Below are 16,046 nucleotides of genomic sequence, written 5' to 3'. Positions count from 1 at the left end.
CCCCCCCCGCCTGCCGCCACCTCCTCTCCTCCCTTCCGCTGGGGTCTCTGTGCGGGGCCTCCGGTTCCAGGAGAGCACCCTGGGCAGGCCAAGCGCCCTTTGCCAGGGAGGGACCTCTGCAGGCCAAGGGCAGCGGGACAGAGCAGGCGAGGCGGCCCTTCAGAGCCTGCCGAGCTGGGGGTGGCGGCGGGCATCCTGCCAAGGTGGCCTCCTGGGCGGGGGGGGGGCAGCTGGGGGCCTCGGCTCAGCCTGCACAAGCCCCAGAACAGCCTCCCTGCGAGAGGCTGGGCTCCTGGTCACCCTGGTCTCCCAGCGCAGGGAGCAGCCCCAGGGCCAGTGGCTGGCAGCAAGAGGGAGGGAGGGAGGGGGGGCCGCGGACCTGGAGATGGGCCCCTGTCACAATCCCCGACTGAGGGGTGTGTGTGTGTTTCTCCAAATGGGCCCAAGCCCCTCTACATTCAAGGCGCCAAGCTCGTCTGAAAACGGGGCTGGGGGCCAGAAGGCGGCCCCCTTGTCCAGGGCACGGAGCAGCCCCTGGCTCAGACAAACCCCTGAGGTGGGGAAGCCCCTGCTTGCTGTGGGGGGCTGCTGGGGCTGGGTGAGCTTCTCATGGCAGTGGAAGTGGACCCCTCTGGAGAGGGCTGCCATTTCTGGGCACGGATGGCCCAGCATGGGCTGGGAAACTCCCAAGAGGCCTGGGAAGGCCGAAAGGGCAAGCAGGCTGCTGCTGACCCGGAGGCAGAAGCGCAGGGAGCAGGATGGTGGCCTCAGGGCCCTTCTGAAGCCGCTCGTGGCCCTGGCAGGAAGGAGGAGGGCTGAGGCCAGGGCAGGCCCCTTGCGGAAGCCAAGGAGCCCCCCCCCCCCCCGTGCACCAAAGAGAGCAGCTGTTCCTTTAAAGGTGCCTCAAGTGGTGGGAGACTTAATCCGGCTGCTCCCCCCAAGACCCTCTCAGCCGCTGTGATGGGATAATTAGATGCGAGGGCTCAGTGCAGACGATGCTCCAGTCGCCTAGCAACTAATGGTTTCCATGGCAGCGGCAAACCACGGCCTCCTCAGCAGTAAGTGAGCAGTGCAGCCGGGCAGGGAGAGGCGGCCCTGGAGGTATTGAGGAAAGGGCTCTGTGTGTGTGTGTGTGTGTGTGTGTCTTGCGGGGGGCGGGGCTTAAAGGCACCGTGTCCCTCCGAGGGTCTGTGGGGTCCTTGAGCATCCAGGGCAAGGCTGGAGGGGGTCTCAAGCCAGACCCCCCCCCCCAGCTTCTCTGCACCCAATCCTGGCATTGCCACCTGGCCTCTAACCACAGTCTGGTGTGTCAAAATCGAGCAGGCCCACCACATCCCTCCATGCCAGGTCAGGCTTCACCTGCTCCCTTTGCAGCAGCAGGAGGAAGAGCTCCGAAAGAAAAGGTGGCAAGGCTAGCCCCGGCTCTGCCCGCGGCTGCGGCTGCTGCACATTTGTGCTTGGTGCACACACAGACGCACACCCCGGCAATGCTGCTGCAGCCACACGGGGGGGGGGGTGCTGGGCCCTCCCTCTGCTCCACCCTGGGCTGCAGGGGGCTCTTCTACCTAGGCAGGGAGGATGGAGCGCGCCTGACGGTTGCGCTTTGCAGCGATGAGCTCCCAGGCCAGAGAGAGGAGGGTTGCGGAAGGCCCAGTCAGGAATTGCTGCTTGCAGGGTGATGTGGGCTCTCTGCACATGCTCAGAAGTCACAAAGTATTCCTGGAAAGACGGTTTCGCTCTAGTACTCAAGGCCAGATCCATTCATCCCATCCTTGCCTGACTTTTCCACCTTGTTTTAGGAGTTCCCACTGACAGGAAGGTCCCCAACTTGCTCTGGGACCAACCTAATATAATGGCCAGGAGGCCACCCAAGACCTGGTGGCTTTTCTAGCCATGGCCCATCAGAGGAAGACACGAGTCCGTTTCTGGGCCGAGGCAGAGGCCAATGGACACTCCCTAAAAGGACAAGCCCAGAGCTTTTGACTTAAGAGCTCAAGGACACTCTTTGAATGCTCAGAAACCTGCTGCCACCCTTGGAATATACTTCAGGGGGCAAAGCAGAGCCTGGCCTGGCACAGACAGCAATCTGCCACAGTTCATGTGTGGACAGGGCAGCAGGATTGCCTCTGGCGTCTGTGTGTGGACTTGGCAGGGGGCTGCTGGGAGTGGTGAACAGCCCCCCTGGGCCTCCTGCTCCAGGACCACCACTCCCCCCCACCCCCCCGCCAGCCTCCCTGTCCCACTGAAGAAGGCCTGGCCTCTCCCCCCGGCTCTTGCCACCACACACAGAAATCAAAGGGAAAGGGAGCTCTTTGTTCTGCTGGGGGGGGGGAGGCAGGGCTCAGCCAGGTGTTTGAAGGCTTGGCTTTGAAGGGGGGGTGAAAATCTGGGAGGAGGGGCTGAGATCTGAGTCTGGCGAAAAGTTCGGGGCTTGCCAGAGTATGGGCTGGGTGGGGGACTGGAAGGGGGCCATTTTGATCCCGCCTTCCTTGCCTCATGGCAGGGCCTGATCCTGATCTTATGGTGGCTGCTCTCACCTCTGGTGACCCCAAGGAGGTCTTCTCCAGCCGGCATTGTTGGCCAACCTCCCAGCAGCTCCGCGACCCCCCATCCCTTCCTTCTCTAGTCTGCATCTCCACCAGGGCCTGAGCCTCCCACGTTCCTGGGGGTGGGACGTATGGAGGGGGCTGCTCACCCCCTCATCATTTCTGAGGCAGCACACCTTTCCCACCTCAGCTCCCTTTTGGAAGAGGTGGTGGGGATCCTTGCTGGCGATGGATGTCCTGCAAGGTTCCAGTTGGATGGAGTGGTGGGTCCTATGAAGGCCCCAGCAAAGTTGGGAACGAAAGGCACAGCTATCCGGGCAGTGTCTGAAACCCGCCAGAGTCGCCAATACGGAGGGAAACGGACTCAGTGGAAGGAGGCTTATGGGATCTCCCAGATGGAGGCGGCTGGGTGCAGAAGCACTCTCCCGCCCTCTGGATTCACAGGAATTCTGCCCAGCGCTTAGAATGGACGGGTTTATTTGCATCAGTCCTTAGACGACAGCCAAATAAAAACCGAGGAAAATGCACAGCATAGGAATAATAAAGTCCCACAAATCCATCCAGCCATAACAATAAAATAACCAACAAGTAAACATGGCAGAAATAAATCACCCATACTCAAATACAATAAGAACCAGTACGAAACACACACACTATAGAAGCAGATCATGTCGTGCAAATCCAACACAAAAACACACACACACAAATCAGGAGAAGCACAAACAGGAGAATAAAATCATGCAACCCTCAAATCAAAACCACCCAAAGGAGGAATCAGCTCCTGCCGGTCCCCACAGAGAGGGGGTGCAATGGCTTGGCCCTCAGCTGCCAACCCCCCCCCCACACACACACCATGGGGCTCTGTCCTCACTGCCTGCTGCAGTGCTGGTAACTGGGGGGGGGACCAAGGGGAGGGCAGAGAGGGGGCTCTCCCATCAGGGACTTCAAGGGCCCATGGGGCCAGGGGCGGGTGGGCTGCCTGCCCGCAGTGCTGACTGGCCAGGGCTGAGGAGAGACAGACATTTGCGACACCTTGACTGGGGGGGGCGCAGGGAAGCCCCTCCCCGCTCTTTTGTGCCTCTCCCCCAGGGAGGACGTGATCTAAGTCTGTTCTGTAACCAGAGCAATAAAGGTGTGGCGCTTTCTGGTGCAGCAGAGCCCTCGGGCTGCCTGCAGGTTGTTCAAAGGTGCTCGCCACGAGGGAAGGGCGGGGGGGGGGCGCGTCCATCCATGCCCGCGACAGGCTCGGCTCACAAGGGCAGCTCTGAACCTACTAGGCTTCTAGCGGCAGGGAGACGGGCCTCCTCGTGAGGGCGTTCAGTAGGAGGCGTCTCTGCCCCGCCCCGCCCCCAGCAAGGCTCAGGGAGAAGCTCTCCACGAGGATACGGGAACTAACCCAAGCAACCGATATGGAGCAGTCCGGCGTCCCCAGGCTCTGTCTGCCTCGGCTTCCCGGCAGCAGCAGCTCGGCTTGCTCCTCTCTCTCCCGCCCGAGAGCAGCGCTGCCTGCAGGCCGGCCAGTCATCAGGTAGAGCGATGCGGCCACTGTGCAGCTGTACCTGACGAATGGCCGGCCTGCAGGCAGCGCGGGAACGAGGCGAGACGGGACACCCGAACTGCCGGGAAGCAGGGCCAGCATGGATGGGCCAGTGTGGTGTAGTGGTTAGAGTGCTGCTGGACTAGGACCGGGGAGACCCGAGTTCAAATCCCCCTTCAGCTGGGTGACCCTGGGCCAGTCACGTCTCTCTCAGCCTAACCTACTTCACGGGGTTGTTGTGAGGAGAAACTCAAGTACATCGTACACCGCTCTGGGCTCCTTGGAGGGAGAGCGGGAGATAAATGTAATAAACAAATAAATGGGCGACTTTGGAGGTCCAAGAAAACGCAGCGGCCAAAGCCCCACGCAAAGGGAACCGTCCATGCCGAGGATTTGTGTCTGAGCCGAGGGCACCGGGCCGGGGGGAGAGAGACCGGGGAGGCCCGTGGGGGTCACCCCTCTCTCCGGGGGCCCCTGAGGGAGATAATGGGGAAGAGCGGGGCCCCGGCTTCTTGGAAGCCCTCCGCTCAACAGGAGCGACCCCCCGGGCCTGCCCCAAACGTGCTCCTGTTGAGACACAAAACGCAACCAGGAGAGCCGCTGGCCGAGGGCCGTGGAAACGGTTTCCCCGGAGCGGCTGCCGCCGCGATTCCTCACACGGTCAAGACTTCTCCACACACGCCGCCCCACACTTCGGCATATTCACCTTCCAGGGCTGTGGGGGGCGACTCACCTTGAGAAACGGGCGAACCCAGCGGAAGGCGGGCAGTTCGCTCGGCGGCCAGCAGGCAGGAAGAGAGTCCAGTGGAGCCTCCGCGTCCAGAGACAGTCTACCTTCCAGTCCCGGAGCCGGCCGCTGCCAGAGGAGGGCGGCGGCGGCGGGGCTGGGATCGTGGTTCGAGGGCTCTGCCTACAGCCCAGGAAGCTACCGCGCGGCCCGATTCCGCGGCTTGGCTGGACCGGATCCTGCAACGCCCCGCTGGAGACCCTTCCGGGACTGCCCACGTGGAGAGAGATGGCCAGGCAGGCCCGGCCGGGCCGGCCTCCGCGCTCCAGGGTAGGGTCAGGCTAGCGTCCCGCCCCCTGGGCCTCCCCTCCGTCTCTCCATGCCGGGCCTCAAAGGTGCGAAGCGCGCCGCGCCCACCTCCGCCCAGCAGCAAATGGCCTGAGCCCCTGCCCCGCGGAGCTTCCATGGACCTGCGCGTGCAGAAACCGGCCTTCTGGGCCAGCCTGCACTTGCGGAGTGGGCTGCAGAGCTGGCCCCTGGACCGGGAGCTGGCTCTGGGCGCCACCAGCGACCAGCTGGTCCGAGGTTGGCGGGGCAGGCGGGCGGACAAGGAGCCTTCCCCCTTCACTGGGCTGCCCTTCTGTGGGCTGAAGGCAGAGGGTCCCCCGAGCATGTGCAGAGGGCACCGAGCAAGCCCTTCCAACTCCCTGCAGCCCGGGCCAAAGGCTTCCTCCCTCTCTCCTGGGAGGGGGGCAGGGGGGGCTGGCTTCCCTGGGCTTTGTGGCCAGCAGTTGGGGGGCAGGCAGCACTGCTGGGCCTCTGGAGCACCAGGTGCTTGTGGGTCCTGCGCTGCACAGTTCTTTTCTCCCGTGGGGGGGGTGTCTGCCAAGCCCCCAGTACCTTGCGGGGGGGGGTGGACTAGAGGTGCCCAGCTCACTGGCCGGGGTCTGCCCTCCCTCTTGCTAGATCCTGAGGATGAAGAGGAGGAGGAGGAGGCGGAGGCGGAGAGGGCGGCTCACAGCTCTTTTGCCCTGATGGGGCAGTTTGAACTGCAGGCCTGCAGCCCCGCAGAGGCCCAGGGGGCCTGTGGTAAGCAAGTAAGGGCTCACAGAGGCTGGGGGCAGGGTGGGGCGTGCACTGTGGGGAGCTTGTGCCTGGACTGAGCACCCCAAGGGAACAAGCCACAGACGGCTTAGCAGCAGCGGGGAGAAGGGTGGCCCCTCCCCCCAGCACCCCTCTCACCCTTCTAGGGTGGCCCCCACTCCAGTAAGGCTAGGAAGAAGGGATTGGGGCATAAGGCTGTGGTGTCCCCCCCCCCCCCCCCGTCTCTAGCCTGCCCTCTGGCCAGCAAAGGGGGCTGGGCAGGGCCCACTTGAGGAGCCTCTTCCTGCCCGGCTGTGTTGTGCTGGGCGGCTTTGAGCTGGGGTGTGGTCCTGAAGCAGGTCCTTTGCTGCTCTCTCTGCAGAGTCTGAGGTGAGTCCCCACCTGTGGATGTGGGTGAACCCCAACCTGGTCTGCCCCATCCCTGGGTGTGTGGTGGCGGAGGGGCCACTGCCAAGGCCTTGGCCACCTGTGGGCCCAGCGGCTTCACCCCCCAGCCTGCCCTGCCCTCCAGAGGAGCTGCTGCCCACACCCAGTGAGGCAGAGAAGGTAAGGTGACGGGCCACCTAGGAAGCTGCCATAGACTGAGTCAGGCCCCTGGCCCCTCTAGCTCAGCATTGTCTGCCCAGACTGGCAGCGGCTTCTCCAAGGCTGCAGGCAGGAGTCTCTCCCAGCCCTTTCTGGAGATGCTGCTGCCCGGGAGGGACCTTGGGACCTTCTGCTCACAAGCGGGCAGGTGCTCTTCCCAGGGCGGCCCCACCCCCTACAGGGAATCTCTTGCGGTGCTCACACGTGGAGTCTCGTCTCCCATTCCAGTGCAAACTTGGTTGAGCCCTGCTTAGCAAGGGGGACCATGCATGCCTGCTACCACAAGACCAGCTCTCCTCCTTCCCTCCCTGGCACCCACGTAGGAGAAGGGCTGGCCTCTGCCTGCTGCCTGGAGCCCGGGATTCTGGGATTCCGGCCTGTCTCCATCCAGAGGGCGGGGGGGGGGGGGGTCTGACTGCTTCCCAGGCCGCTGGGCTCCTGAGCGAGTCACCTGCCTTCTGCTTCCATGGGGCCTTGCCCCGATGTGGGTGGCGCTTTTATTCTGCATTACTGAAAGCGGGTGTCTGCCGTCTTTCCATCTGGAAGTGTACAAGGCAGCCGACGATCAGCACTACAACCCCCCTGCAACATGTTAAGGCAATAATGTCCCAACACAGGCGGCTCCTCAGATATCTGACCCTGGCCAGGCGCCTGAAGTGCCAGGGGAGGAGCCGATGACCCAGTTGGAGCTTCTGTTTCACAACGGGGAAGACCCTCCCCGTCCCCGTCCCCAGGCAGCCACTGAGGGCACACTGAGCTGGGCCTCTTAGGAAGGACTGAACGTGGGGTGGCATCCTGGGTGGGGGGGTGGGGGGAGGCAGTCCTTGCAGGCTGAGTGCCTCCTGTCACCCGGCTAATGGCCTCTCTGGAATAGGAAGCAGGGTCCCCCCTCACAGGGATTCCCAGGTGTGGTTGACTACAACTCCCAGCATCCCCAGCTGCATGGCTTTTGCTTGGGCATTGTGGGAGTTGTAGTCAACCACGTCTGGGGATCCCTGTGAGCGGGGTCCCTGCCAGGAAGCTGTTTCCTCTGCTGGCTTCTGAGTGGGAGAGGGAGCCAGGGGCGCCCAGGCGGCTTGCTCTGACCTGGGCTACTCTTGACAGGTCTCCCGGGAAGAGGATTCCTCCCCAGTGGATTCTCTACCGCTCTGGAGCAGAGGAGGCACCCCTGGGCCACCCGCCCCAGCACCCTGGAAGGCAAAGGGCCTCCGCTCTCGGAGCAGGCACCCGAAGAGGGCTCAGGGGGGCTGGCCGCGCCCCCCCCTCAATTACTGCCTCCTCATCAGCCTGGCCTTGAGCAGGAGTGTGGACAGCAGCCTGACTGTGCAGGAGATCTACCAGTTCACACGGTACCAGCCCCCAGGCTGTGGGGGGAGGCAGAGGCCAGGTCGGACCTGTGGCCAGAGGCGAGACAGCGGGGTCCTGTCTGTGTCCAGTGGGGGTGGGGAAGGGCTGACCTGTGGGTCGTCATGTGCCACCATTGCAACCCCCAGGACAGCAACCCAAGCCCCCCCCGGACACAGGCAAGACCAGAGCACGGGGCTCTCCCCCTTCCCCGCCCCCTCTCGGCGCCGCTCTAGCCCTGGCAGCCGCGGGGCACCCCAGGGTGGCAACCCCTGTGCTCTGCCTTCCTGCAGAGAGCACTTTCCCTTCTTCCGCACGGCTCCCGAGGGCTGGAAAAACACCGTCCGGCACAACCTGTGCTTCAGCAGCAGCTTTGAGAAGACCGCCGACTTTGTGCACCTTGAAGGGAGCCGCAAGTCTCGCCTGTGGAAGCTGACCGCCGAGGGACACCGCCGGTTCCGGGAGGAGATGCAGGCGCTGTCGGAGGACATGATGGGGCTGGTGCATCAGAGCATGGACAACCCAGGTGGGCAGGAAATGGGGCACGGCGGGAGGGGAGAAGCCTAGGTTGCAGGAGGGTGATAGCAGTGGGGAGGTGTGTGGGGAGGCAGCGAGATCGGAGGAGACAGGAGCCTGCATGGCCGGGGGGGGGGGGGTGGCGACCTTGGCCAGTTGGGCGTCTGAGAGCAGCCTGGATTGGGCCGGCTACGGTGGCCTGGCTGGTTCCCTTGCAGAGCAACAGCCAAGTGCAGGGCCCCTCTCGATGGGCGACAGTGGCCCCCTTTGTCCAGCCTCCTTTTTCCTCTTCCTCCTCCCCCTCTCTTGCAGGATTGATGGGCTCTCTCTTTGGCCTTTGACCGTCCCTCCGGCACACTGGCCTGGGCAGCCATCACCATGAGCTGGGCTTGCTTCTGTGGGCAGCGAGGCCCTCCCCAGCTATCCCAGAAGAGTCCACAAAGTTGTCGAAGGGCTCAGGGCAGCTGGAGCCCTCCCTCGTTTCCCTCGGGGAGACGGAGCCCATTTCCGCTCAGAGACGTGGTTGAGCCCACGGGGAGGCATCCCAAGCCGCCAGGACTGCTGGCGGGAGAGGGAGGCCTTGCCAAAGCGGCCACCTGAAGCTGTGGGCTGCCTCTGCTGGAGGAGGAGGAGGGGCAGGCACCTGGCTGGGGGGCGCTGGGCTCTCCGGCCCTTGGCAGCGAGGCCCTTTGCGGAAGAGACATTCCTGGGGGAAGAGACATTTTTCATTCAACCAACAAGCTACCAAAGAATATGGCACGTTGCCATAGCACAATTATGTACAAAAGATCTGTCTTTACATTGATTGTGTGTGTGTGTGTGTGTGTGTGTGTGTGTGTACGTACACACATACATCTACAGATATGAGGTTGGAAAACAAGAGAGTTGTGAGTGAGGTATATGTAAGCAATACTGTAGCCAAAGGAAAAGGGGTTTAAAACAAATCAGGTGATCGGGGGTGTCACCTCTAAGGTCCATTTCCACAACTTGACCCATTGCCTTTCAGAAGAGGTGCTTTTGTCTTTCTGCACGTAACCATACAGTCTCTTTCCAGGAAAAAAAATCTCTGTCTTATCCCTGTGTATCTCTTAGTCACGTCTTACCTCCCCATTCCTATGTTGGAACATAGTGCAAAGGACATATAGGTTTACTAGCCTGATTACCAAGGCGGGGAGGGCGTTCCACTTCCCCAGTTTGCGCTGCTTTTGCACAATTGACCTCCTTCGGGAAGAGCAGGCAGTGGAGGTGCCCAATTTTTGTGTTGATGTGAGTGTGTTCTGTTTACGGGCACTTTTGAAGTAAAAAGTGTGAAGGCCTGAGTGCCTGACCTTTTTGTTCTTGAAGAAGAATCTTTCACTGCTGAATGCATATGATGGAGAGCAATCCACAATAAAGACCTTCAGAACCATGCACGGTGTTGCTTCTCTTCTTCCTTTGGGCTGGATTCCCTTTGCGCCTCCATATTGTAGGAATGACGGAAACCCAGGGAGTGCAAGGAGTGTGGAGGTGACTCCCCTCGTGCTGAGCTGGAGCCACTTGTGGCCTGCAGGGAAAGCCTCCTGCAAACTCTGCTCGGGCTGAATTCCGGGCCCAAAGGAGGCGGCAGCATCGCTCTGCTCTGCTGCTGGAGGGAAGAAGAACCGATTAGGCCACCTGCTGTAGAACGTGTGTGTGTGTGGGGGGGGGGGTATGTGCACCCAGTCCTTGGGGGGCTCCCTTCAAGCTGTGAACTGCTGTTCATGCGCAAGCTTGGATCTCTCCTCCCCCTTCCAAGCCAGGTGCCTTGAGTGGGGATTCAGTGTCATCAAGGGACTCCTTGCAGCACTCCTTGCTAGACCAGCGGCTGCTTGCTCTCCTGCGCGGACTGAGAAGTGGCTGGCCCCAGCTTGTTGCTTGTGGAGCAGCGTACAGCCCAGGGAGGCCCGAAGGCCCAGGGGCAGCGGACGGCTGGCTCTTGTCCAGACAGGGCAAATGGCCTGGGGAGAGCAAGCCTGGAGCTGGCCGGGGCGCAGGGGCCGTCTTTATCGCTTGGGGTTCTCTGAGGAAGCACTTCTGCAGCAGCAGCGCTCAGTGGTGCAACCAGGAGCAAGAATGACGAAGCTCAGTGGAAAGGCGGACAGCGCGAAGTCCCAGGTTCAGCCTCTGGCAGCAAAAGAACACCGGAAGCTGCCTTGGCATGGTCAGCATGGCTGGCAGGAGTCTCTCCCAGCCCTTTCTGGAGAGGCTGGCGACAGGGAGGGAGCCTCAACCCTTGTGCATGCAAACAGCTGCTCTACCACTGAGCTATGGCCCTGGGAGAGGCTCCTGCCTGAAAAGACTTGGGCCAGCCGCTGCCGGTCAGTGCTTACAGTACTGAGGTAGATGGACCGTTGGTCTGACTCAGTAGAAGGCGGAGAGGAGAGCTGGTCTGGTGGGAGCAAGCATGACTTGTCCCCATAGCTAAGCAGGGTCTGCCCTGGTTGCATCTGAATGGGAGACTTGATGTCTGAGCACTGCAAGAGATTCCCCTCAGGGGATGGAGCTGCTCTGGGAAGAGCAGAAGGTTCCCAGTTCCCTTCCTGGCAGCATCTCCAAGAGAGGGCTGAGAGAGATTCCTGCCTGCCACCTTGGAGAAGCCGCTGCTGCCAGTCTGTGAAGACAATACTGAGCTAGAGGGACCAAGGGTCTGACTCAGTATATGGCAGCTTCCTAAGGCGGCTTCCTATCTATGGACCTCTGCCTGCCCCGCCCACCTCCACTGACATCATCCTGAAGTTTGAGAGCTGGCCACCAGGGGGCAGGCGCCACAGGCCGAGAAGATTCGGGAGGAGGGGCCGGAGGGCGCAGGGTGGTGGTAGCGGCGCCGGCGGAAGTCCCGCCCGCTGCTTCCGGGCCCGCAAAATGGCGGACGGCGGCAGTGCGGTCGGGGGGCCTGCTCCGGTTCCCATGGCGACGACGCTCTTCCGCTGCCCGCTCTGCCGCCGCAGCGCCCTCTCCGGCCGCCGCAACCACCTGTACAGCGCCGGGCACCAGCGCCGAGTCCGGGAGGCCCTCGCCCGCCTCGGGGAGAAGGTGAGGGCAGGCGAGGCGCCCCGAGGCGACGGCGATGGGCGTGGGCGGGAGCGAGGAGACGCGGGCGGGGAGGAGGGCAGCAGCTGGCTGGCTGGCCGGCCGCTGTCGCGAGCGAGCGGGCGTCTCCTGCTCCTCCTGGCCCAGAGCGAACAAGTTGCTGCAGCAGCAGCAGCACCTGTTGAATCCCTGCCTCGCCCTTGGCCCAGGTGGGGGCGGCGCGGAAGACGCTGCAGGCGGCGGCGGTGGTCCCCTTCGAGGCCGGGGAGCACGAGCGGCGCTTCTGGTGCCTCTGCTGCCAGCGAGAGGTGGAGCAGCACCTGAGCCACGGAGCCCTGGCCGTGCTGCACAGCGGCCTCCTGCAGCACCTGGCCAGGTAGGTGGGTGGGTGGGTGGGCGGGTGGGCAAGAGCGGCTCCCTGGATGCCTGCTGAGGCTGCTGCCCTCGGACTAGCCCTGGGCCAAAACAGACCCACTTCAAGGGGGCAGGAAGGAGGGCTGAGGCTCTCCAGCTGCGGTAGGACTACAACTCCCATCACCCTCAGCTGCAGTGGGGAGTAGTAGTCCAAGAAGCACTGCAGAGCCTCAGGCTGGCCGTGCGGGATACAACTCCCTTTCTGCTTGAAAACATAAGCACAGGGTGTGCTCGTAGTGTATAGATAGGCCTGTAAGGAGCCCAGGCAGATCCTCCTGCTCTTCCCATATTTAGGAATGGAGCCAGGGACGTGTCGCCCCCCCGCCTCAATAAAATAAAATAAAAATAAAAGAGATGAAGCAGCAGCAAAACAAAACACCACTCTCGTCTTCCTAGGCACAAATACGTTTCCAGAAGTGATTCAGCAGTTGATTCAGTTGCAACTTTGGTTATGGTATTCTGGGGGACATCGACACTGGTTTTATTCCATATATGAAGCTCTCTGTGTATCTCCTGGTTTGTGACTAAGGCCTCTTTCTGCTGCTCTGCCTGTGAGATGAACTTTCAGGAATAGCAATTTAAATGACAAGCGCGCCAGCCTGCATAAGCATATTAATATCTATGCTTTTCTGGTGGCTTAAGTAGTCCTGGCCTTCCTTTCTTTTTCAAGTCCTGAACACGCAAAAGCCGTTTCTGTCTTCTGGTGGGAAAACAAAGCAGATCCCAGCCTGAAGCCCCACTTCCTGCTTTCCCCTGCAGATTATGAACTGTGAGTAAGCTCTTTGCCAGCCTCTTTGATGTTGCTGGGTAGATGTTTCTTTCCCAAATTCCAGTTCTTTAGGGTAGAGATGGCTTTGATCTTTGGGTGCAAGCTTCAATGTGTCTTCCTTGGCGACCCCATCTGGTTGTAACATGCATACTGTGGCCTGCATTACGTGTTTACTGGATGGGCTGAGAGCTGGTGGAAGGTGGCCATACCTGGCCTTTTCTAGTGCTTGGATTATCTGCCTTCTGAGGTGTGTGTGTGTGTGCGTTTCAGGCTCCCCCAAAAACTGTGCTATAAAGGTACAGCTCTTGTACTATCCCAGTTTTAGAGTTTAGAGTAGAGGCTGCCAGAGGCAATTCCTTTGGTGTCCTGGGCCACAAATGGATACGCTGACCTCTTGAGTTCTATTACAGTTTCAAGGTATCGCTCACCAAAGCTTTGGATGCTTATGAGGCAAGAGAGGACGAGGTTATTCAAGAGGTGAGGATGACGGGGGAGTGGGGAGAGGACAGAAACTCCAGGTGGTTCTTTTGCCTTGGATTCTCATTCTGTCTTTTGCTCACCCTAACTGCAGGTGGCAGCTCATATCCGGGAGGTGGAACAGAGCCGGCAAGAAATGATACAGACTCTCTTAGAGGTTTGTGTGCCCAGGATGCAAGTGGGCAGTATCCACCATCATGTGTCTGTGGGAAACCACCCCTCACCCCTAGGCCCCTTTTTCTCTCTTTAGGCTGATTCTTGAAGGAAGAATAGCTGACTGTACAAGCCATGCCTTTCTGTCTCTCTCAGGAACACCTTGTGTTTCCTGTGTACGGTCTCCAGTGCCTACCCATCTCTGGTAGCACTAAAAGGTCAAAAGGAGATGCTTGAGAGAGACATAGAGCTCTTATAGTAGCTTTGAGACATGCACGCAGCTCTTTGCCTCCCTTTCTTACCATTCATTGTGTAAACTAACTGTACTGTATTATGGAAATGATGGCTCTTTGGCAAGTGTTTTAAATAGCTTCCCTTCTTTGGTGGGACAGGAGTACTAAAGGGTTTGAGCTGTTTTGGGGTTCCTGTTGCTAGTAGGTGTCTTTGCCACATGACCTTTGCTAGGAGCTGGTGGAATCCCTTCCACCGAAGGATCTCGTACAAAAAAATATCACTGCTGTATTTTGGAACAAGTATTTGTTTTTCCTGAATCAAACTCAGCCACAGACACAGAGTGAGCTGTGTGATGGACATGCTGCTGTCAACACCCTTACAGGGGGCCTCAGGTAAGAGAGTGGCATCAGTCATGCTTGGCTTTGGCATTTGGTGACAGGCCTTGCTGCCTCCTGTGTGCTTTCTGCCTGGGCATCCCCAGCCAGGCTGAGCTTTTCTTGTGTTCCAGCGACTCTGCTTCCGCCACAGAAGAACAAGAACTGCCAGGACCAAGCAGGAGCACTGCATTTGTCGGAGAGCAGCCTGAGCTAGACTGGCTGGAAGCTGGGCAGCCCTTAACTTTCATTGGCCACCAGGTAAGCAGGCAGGCTGGAACCCTCTTGTCTGTTAAGTCCCAGCTCTGAGGCCTCGCAGCACTAGCAGTGTGAGTCTGTGAGATGTAGAGCAGCTACAGACCAGGTTGTCTCTCTGTCTTGCATGGGAGGGAGAATGCTGCTTGATAGGTTTCCAGAAGCAAATAAAAGCTCGTCCCTTCTTGCCATTGTCACCGAAGCACGTACACTGTTCATTGTGCAGCTGTAGGTTCTTTCTCTCTCAGCATCCTTCCTCTTCCCCAAGCCACTTCTAATTTAGATTCCCCTCCATTTCTTCGTACACAGGAAACAGCAGAGAAGGGCAACATTCACACAGGTATGTTTGTGAAGATGTGCTTGCTCCACCATCTGAAACCTCTCTGAACTCTGGATATGGTTTTGCCCTATGTGATAGGAAGAGGCTTGATGAAATTGGCCTTACAGTTGCAACTAGAAGTGTCATGTAAACCACCTCTTGGCACACTGAGGATTTCTTCTGTATTATCCAGAGGGAAATAGCACTAGAGACTTTACTGCTAGGGAGACTGTCCTTTGGTGTACAGATATGAGGAAGTTACCCTAACATGTTCCCCTTTTGATCCTTAGGGGCCAAGCCCCCATGGCTGATGGAGGAGGAAAGCCAAGGGCAGATTGGACCCTCCTATGAAGAATTTCTGAGAGAGAGTGAGTGAGCAGGGCTTTGTCCCTTGCTGGGAGGATATTAACCTACTCTGTTGGTCAGAATGGGTCGGGCTTGGTGTGACTCACGCCTGAACAGCATCTCTTTCCTTAAAAGAAGAGAAACAGAAGCTGAAGAAGCTCCCGCCTGATCGTGTTGGTGCTAACTTTGATCACACCTCCCAGACTGGAGAAGGCTGGCTTCCTTCCTTTGGGAGAGTCTGGAACCACGGAAGGAGATGGCAGTCGAGGTAGGTTTCTGGGCACCGACAAGGATGGCAGAGCACAGGGCTCAAGTGGGAAACAGGCTGGCCGGCAGAACTCATGCCATGCTGCAGCTGCATGTGTAGCTGGGTATAGCTTGGTCTGAATCCTAAGAGCAGCCTATGCCTGTTCCCCCCTGCCCACACTTCTAGAGGTGGACAGTGAGCAGGCAGCAGGCCATGGTCTAGTGGTGAACCACCTGCTCATTGCTGGGAGCCTTGCAGAGAACGCTGGACCTCCTCTTCTTAGGCACTCGTAAGCAAGAGTGCCCAACTGTGCCCCCTCTTATTTTTTCATCTGTGTGCGGAATGAATTTTGTTCTGGGTGGCAGCCTAGCCCTGGTCTGTAGTTTATACCCTTCATGCTCATGGGCTTCCTGCGGAGGCAAGTTCTCTTCAGCAGCACTTACTACTCAGCTTGTGCCTAGTTTCTGCAAGGAAATAACTGAGGGTTAAGCAAGTGGTTGCCAGCTACTACTTAACTTGTTCTCCTTGGCTTCCCCACAGACATCAATTCAAAGCTGAAGCAGGACAGAAGAAATCCCGCACAAGACGGAAGAGGCCCCAAACTGAGTCTATATGAAGAGGGTGGAGAATACTTCTAGGGAAGCTTTGTGTAGTTTATAATCTGCTTGCCAAGAGAAGGGAAAATCTTAATGATTGCCAAAACTAGATTATATATCTAACCAGTATTTGTATGCTGGTGACTAGAGTACTACTTCTGTTTTGTAAGAATTCTATTGCTATGGATTTAAGATCTATATTAAACTGATCATGTGCTCATTTATGACTGAGTCATAGGTAGCTGGCCTTTTGAGTTTTAAAGCTTGTTTGATCACAGTAGACTGTCCTGTCCCACACACAGTGTAATGTTTCATGGCTAGTATCCTATGGTGGGGAGAGAAAGGAAGGCAGAGGCCTAGCTTTCACCATTAGGCCTGTAAGGCAGCAGGGCATGTCTTGTAGTAGTAGTTAGGGATGTGCACAAACCTGTTCGGAAGCCCTCTTAACAGGCCTCT

General features: G+C 59.0%; 3 protein-coding genes across 6 annotated transcripts in view; 2 read left to right on the top strand and 1 right to left on the bottom strand.

Moving 5' to 3' along the window:
- Positions 1-4,943, bottom strand: part of BCL9L (BCL9 like) — a 32,416-nt gene extending 27,473 nt beyond the window's left edge. The window contains exon 1 of the mRNA XM_053269701.1: positions 4,817-4,943. The gene's annotated coding sequence lies outside the window, so the exon portion shown is untranslated. The remainder of the gene's footprint in view (positions 1-4,816) is intronic.
- A 63-nt stretch (positions 4,944-5,006) lies between these two features.
- On the top strand, positions 5,007-9,769 carry FOXR1 (forkhead box R1). 4 transcript variants are annotated; one of them, XM_053269704.1, is made up of 5 exons: positions 5,007-5,140; positions 5,777-5,899; positions 6,276-6,460; positions 7,604-8,369; positions 8,672-9,769. In XM_053269704.1, the coding sequence occupies exons 2-5, from the start codon at positions 5,845-5,847 to the stop codon at positions 8,698-8,700; spliced, it is 1,035 nt and encodes a 344-aa protein (XP_053125679.1). In that variant the 5' UTR covers positions 5,007-5,140; positions 5,777-5,844; the 3' UTR covers positions 8,701-9,769. The 4 variants fall into 4 exon arrangements, with proteins under 4 accessions (XP_053125679.1, XP_053125681.1, XP_053125678.1 ...); XM_053269706.1 differs by lacking the exons at positions 5,007-5,140; positions 5,777-5,899 and adding an exon at positions 5,244-5,395 and having other exon boundaries at positions 7,604-7,848; positions 8,137-8,369; XM_053269703.1 differs by lacking the exons at positions 5,007-5,140; positions 5,777-5,899 and adding an exon at positions 5,244-5,395.
- A 1,446-nt stretch (positions 9,770-11,215) lies between these two features.
- CENATAC (centrosomal AT-AC splicing factor) lies at positions 11,216-15,821 on the top strand. The gene is made up of 11 exons (XM_053270103.1): positions 11,216-11,410; positions 11,617-11,783; positions 12,492-12,590; positions 13,001-13,067; positions 13,162-13,224; positions 13,782-13,846; positions 13,963-14,089; positions 14,393-14,423; positions 14,693-14,770; positions 14,883-15,015; positions 15,535-15,821. The coding sequence occupies exons 1-11, from the start codon at positions 11,240-11,242 to the stop codon at positions 15,608-15,610; spliced, it is 1,077 nt and encodes a 358-aa protein (XP_053126078.1). The 5' UTR covers positions 11,216-11,239; the 3' UTR covers positions 15,611-15,821.
- The last annotated feature ends 225 nt before the right edge of the window (positions 15,822-16,046 follow it).

Source organism: Hemicordylus capensis, chromosome 8 (genome assembly GCF_027244095.1).
Source record: "Hemicordylus capensis ecotype Gifberg chromosome 8, rHemCap1.1.pri, whole genome shotgun sequence".
NCBI classification, from domain to species: domain Eukaryota; kingdom Metazoa; phylum Chordata; class Lepidosauria; order Squamata; family Cordylidae; genus Hemicordylus; species Hemicordylus capensis.
This window is presented reverse-complemented; position numbering and strand designations above follow the sequence as displayed.

Excerpts from the sequence above, each read along its gene's own strand:
- CENATAC (XM_053270103.1), top strand. The coding sequence starts at position 11,240 with ATGGCGGACGGCGGCAGTGCGGTCGGGGGGCCTGCTCCGGTTCCCATG. Across the intron at positions 11,411-11,616 it reads TCGCCCGCCTCGGGGAGAAG|GTGGGGGCGGCGCGGAAGAC; the intron begins GTGAGGGCAGGC and ends CCCTTGGCCCAG. Across the intron at positions 14,771-14,882 it reads TGAAGAATTTCTGAGAGAGA|AAGAGAAACAGAAGCTGAAG; the intron begins GTGAGTGAGCAG and ends TTTCCTTAAAAG.
- FOXR1 (XM_053269703.1), top strand. The coding sequence starts at position 5,275 with ATGGACCTGCGCGTGCAGAAACCGGCCTTCTGGGCCAGCCTGCACTTG. Across the intron at positions 6,461-7,603 it reads CACCCAGTGAGGCAGAGAAG|GTCTCCCGGGAAGAGGATTC; the intron begins GTAAGGTGACGG and ends TACTCTTGACAG. Across the intron at positions 8,370-8,671 it reads TCAGAGCATGGACAACCCAG|GATTGATGGGCTCTCTCTTT; the intron begins GTGGGCAGGAAA and ends CCTCTCTTGCAG.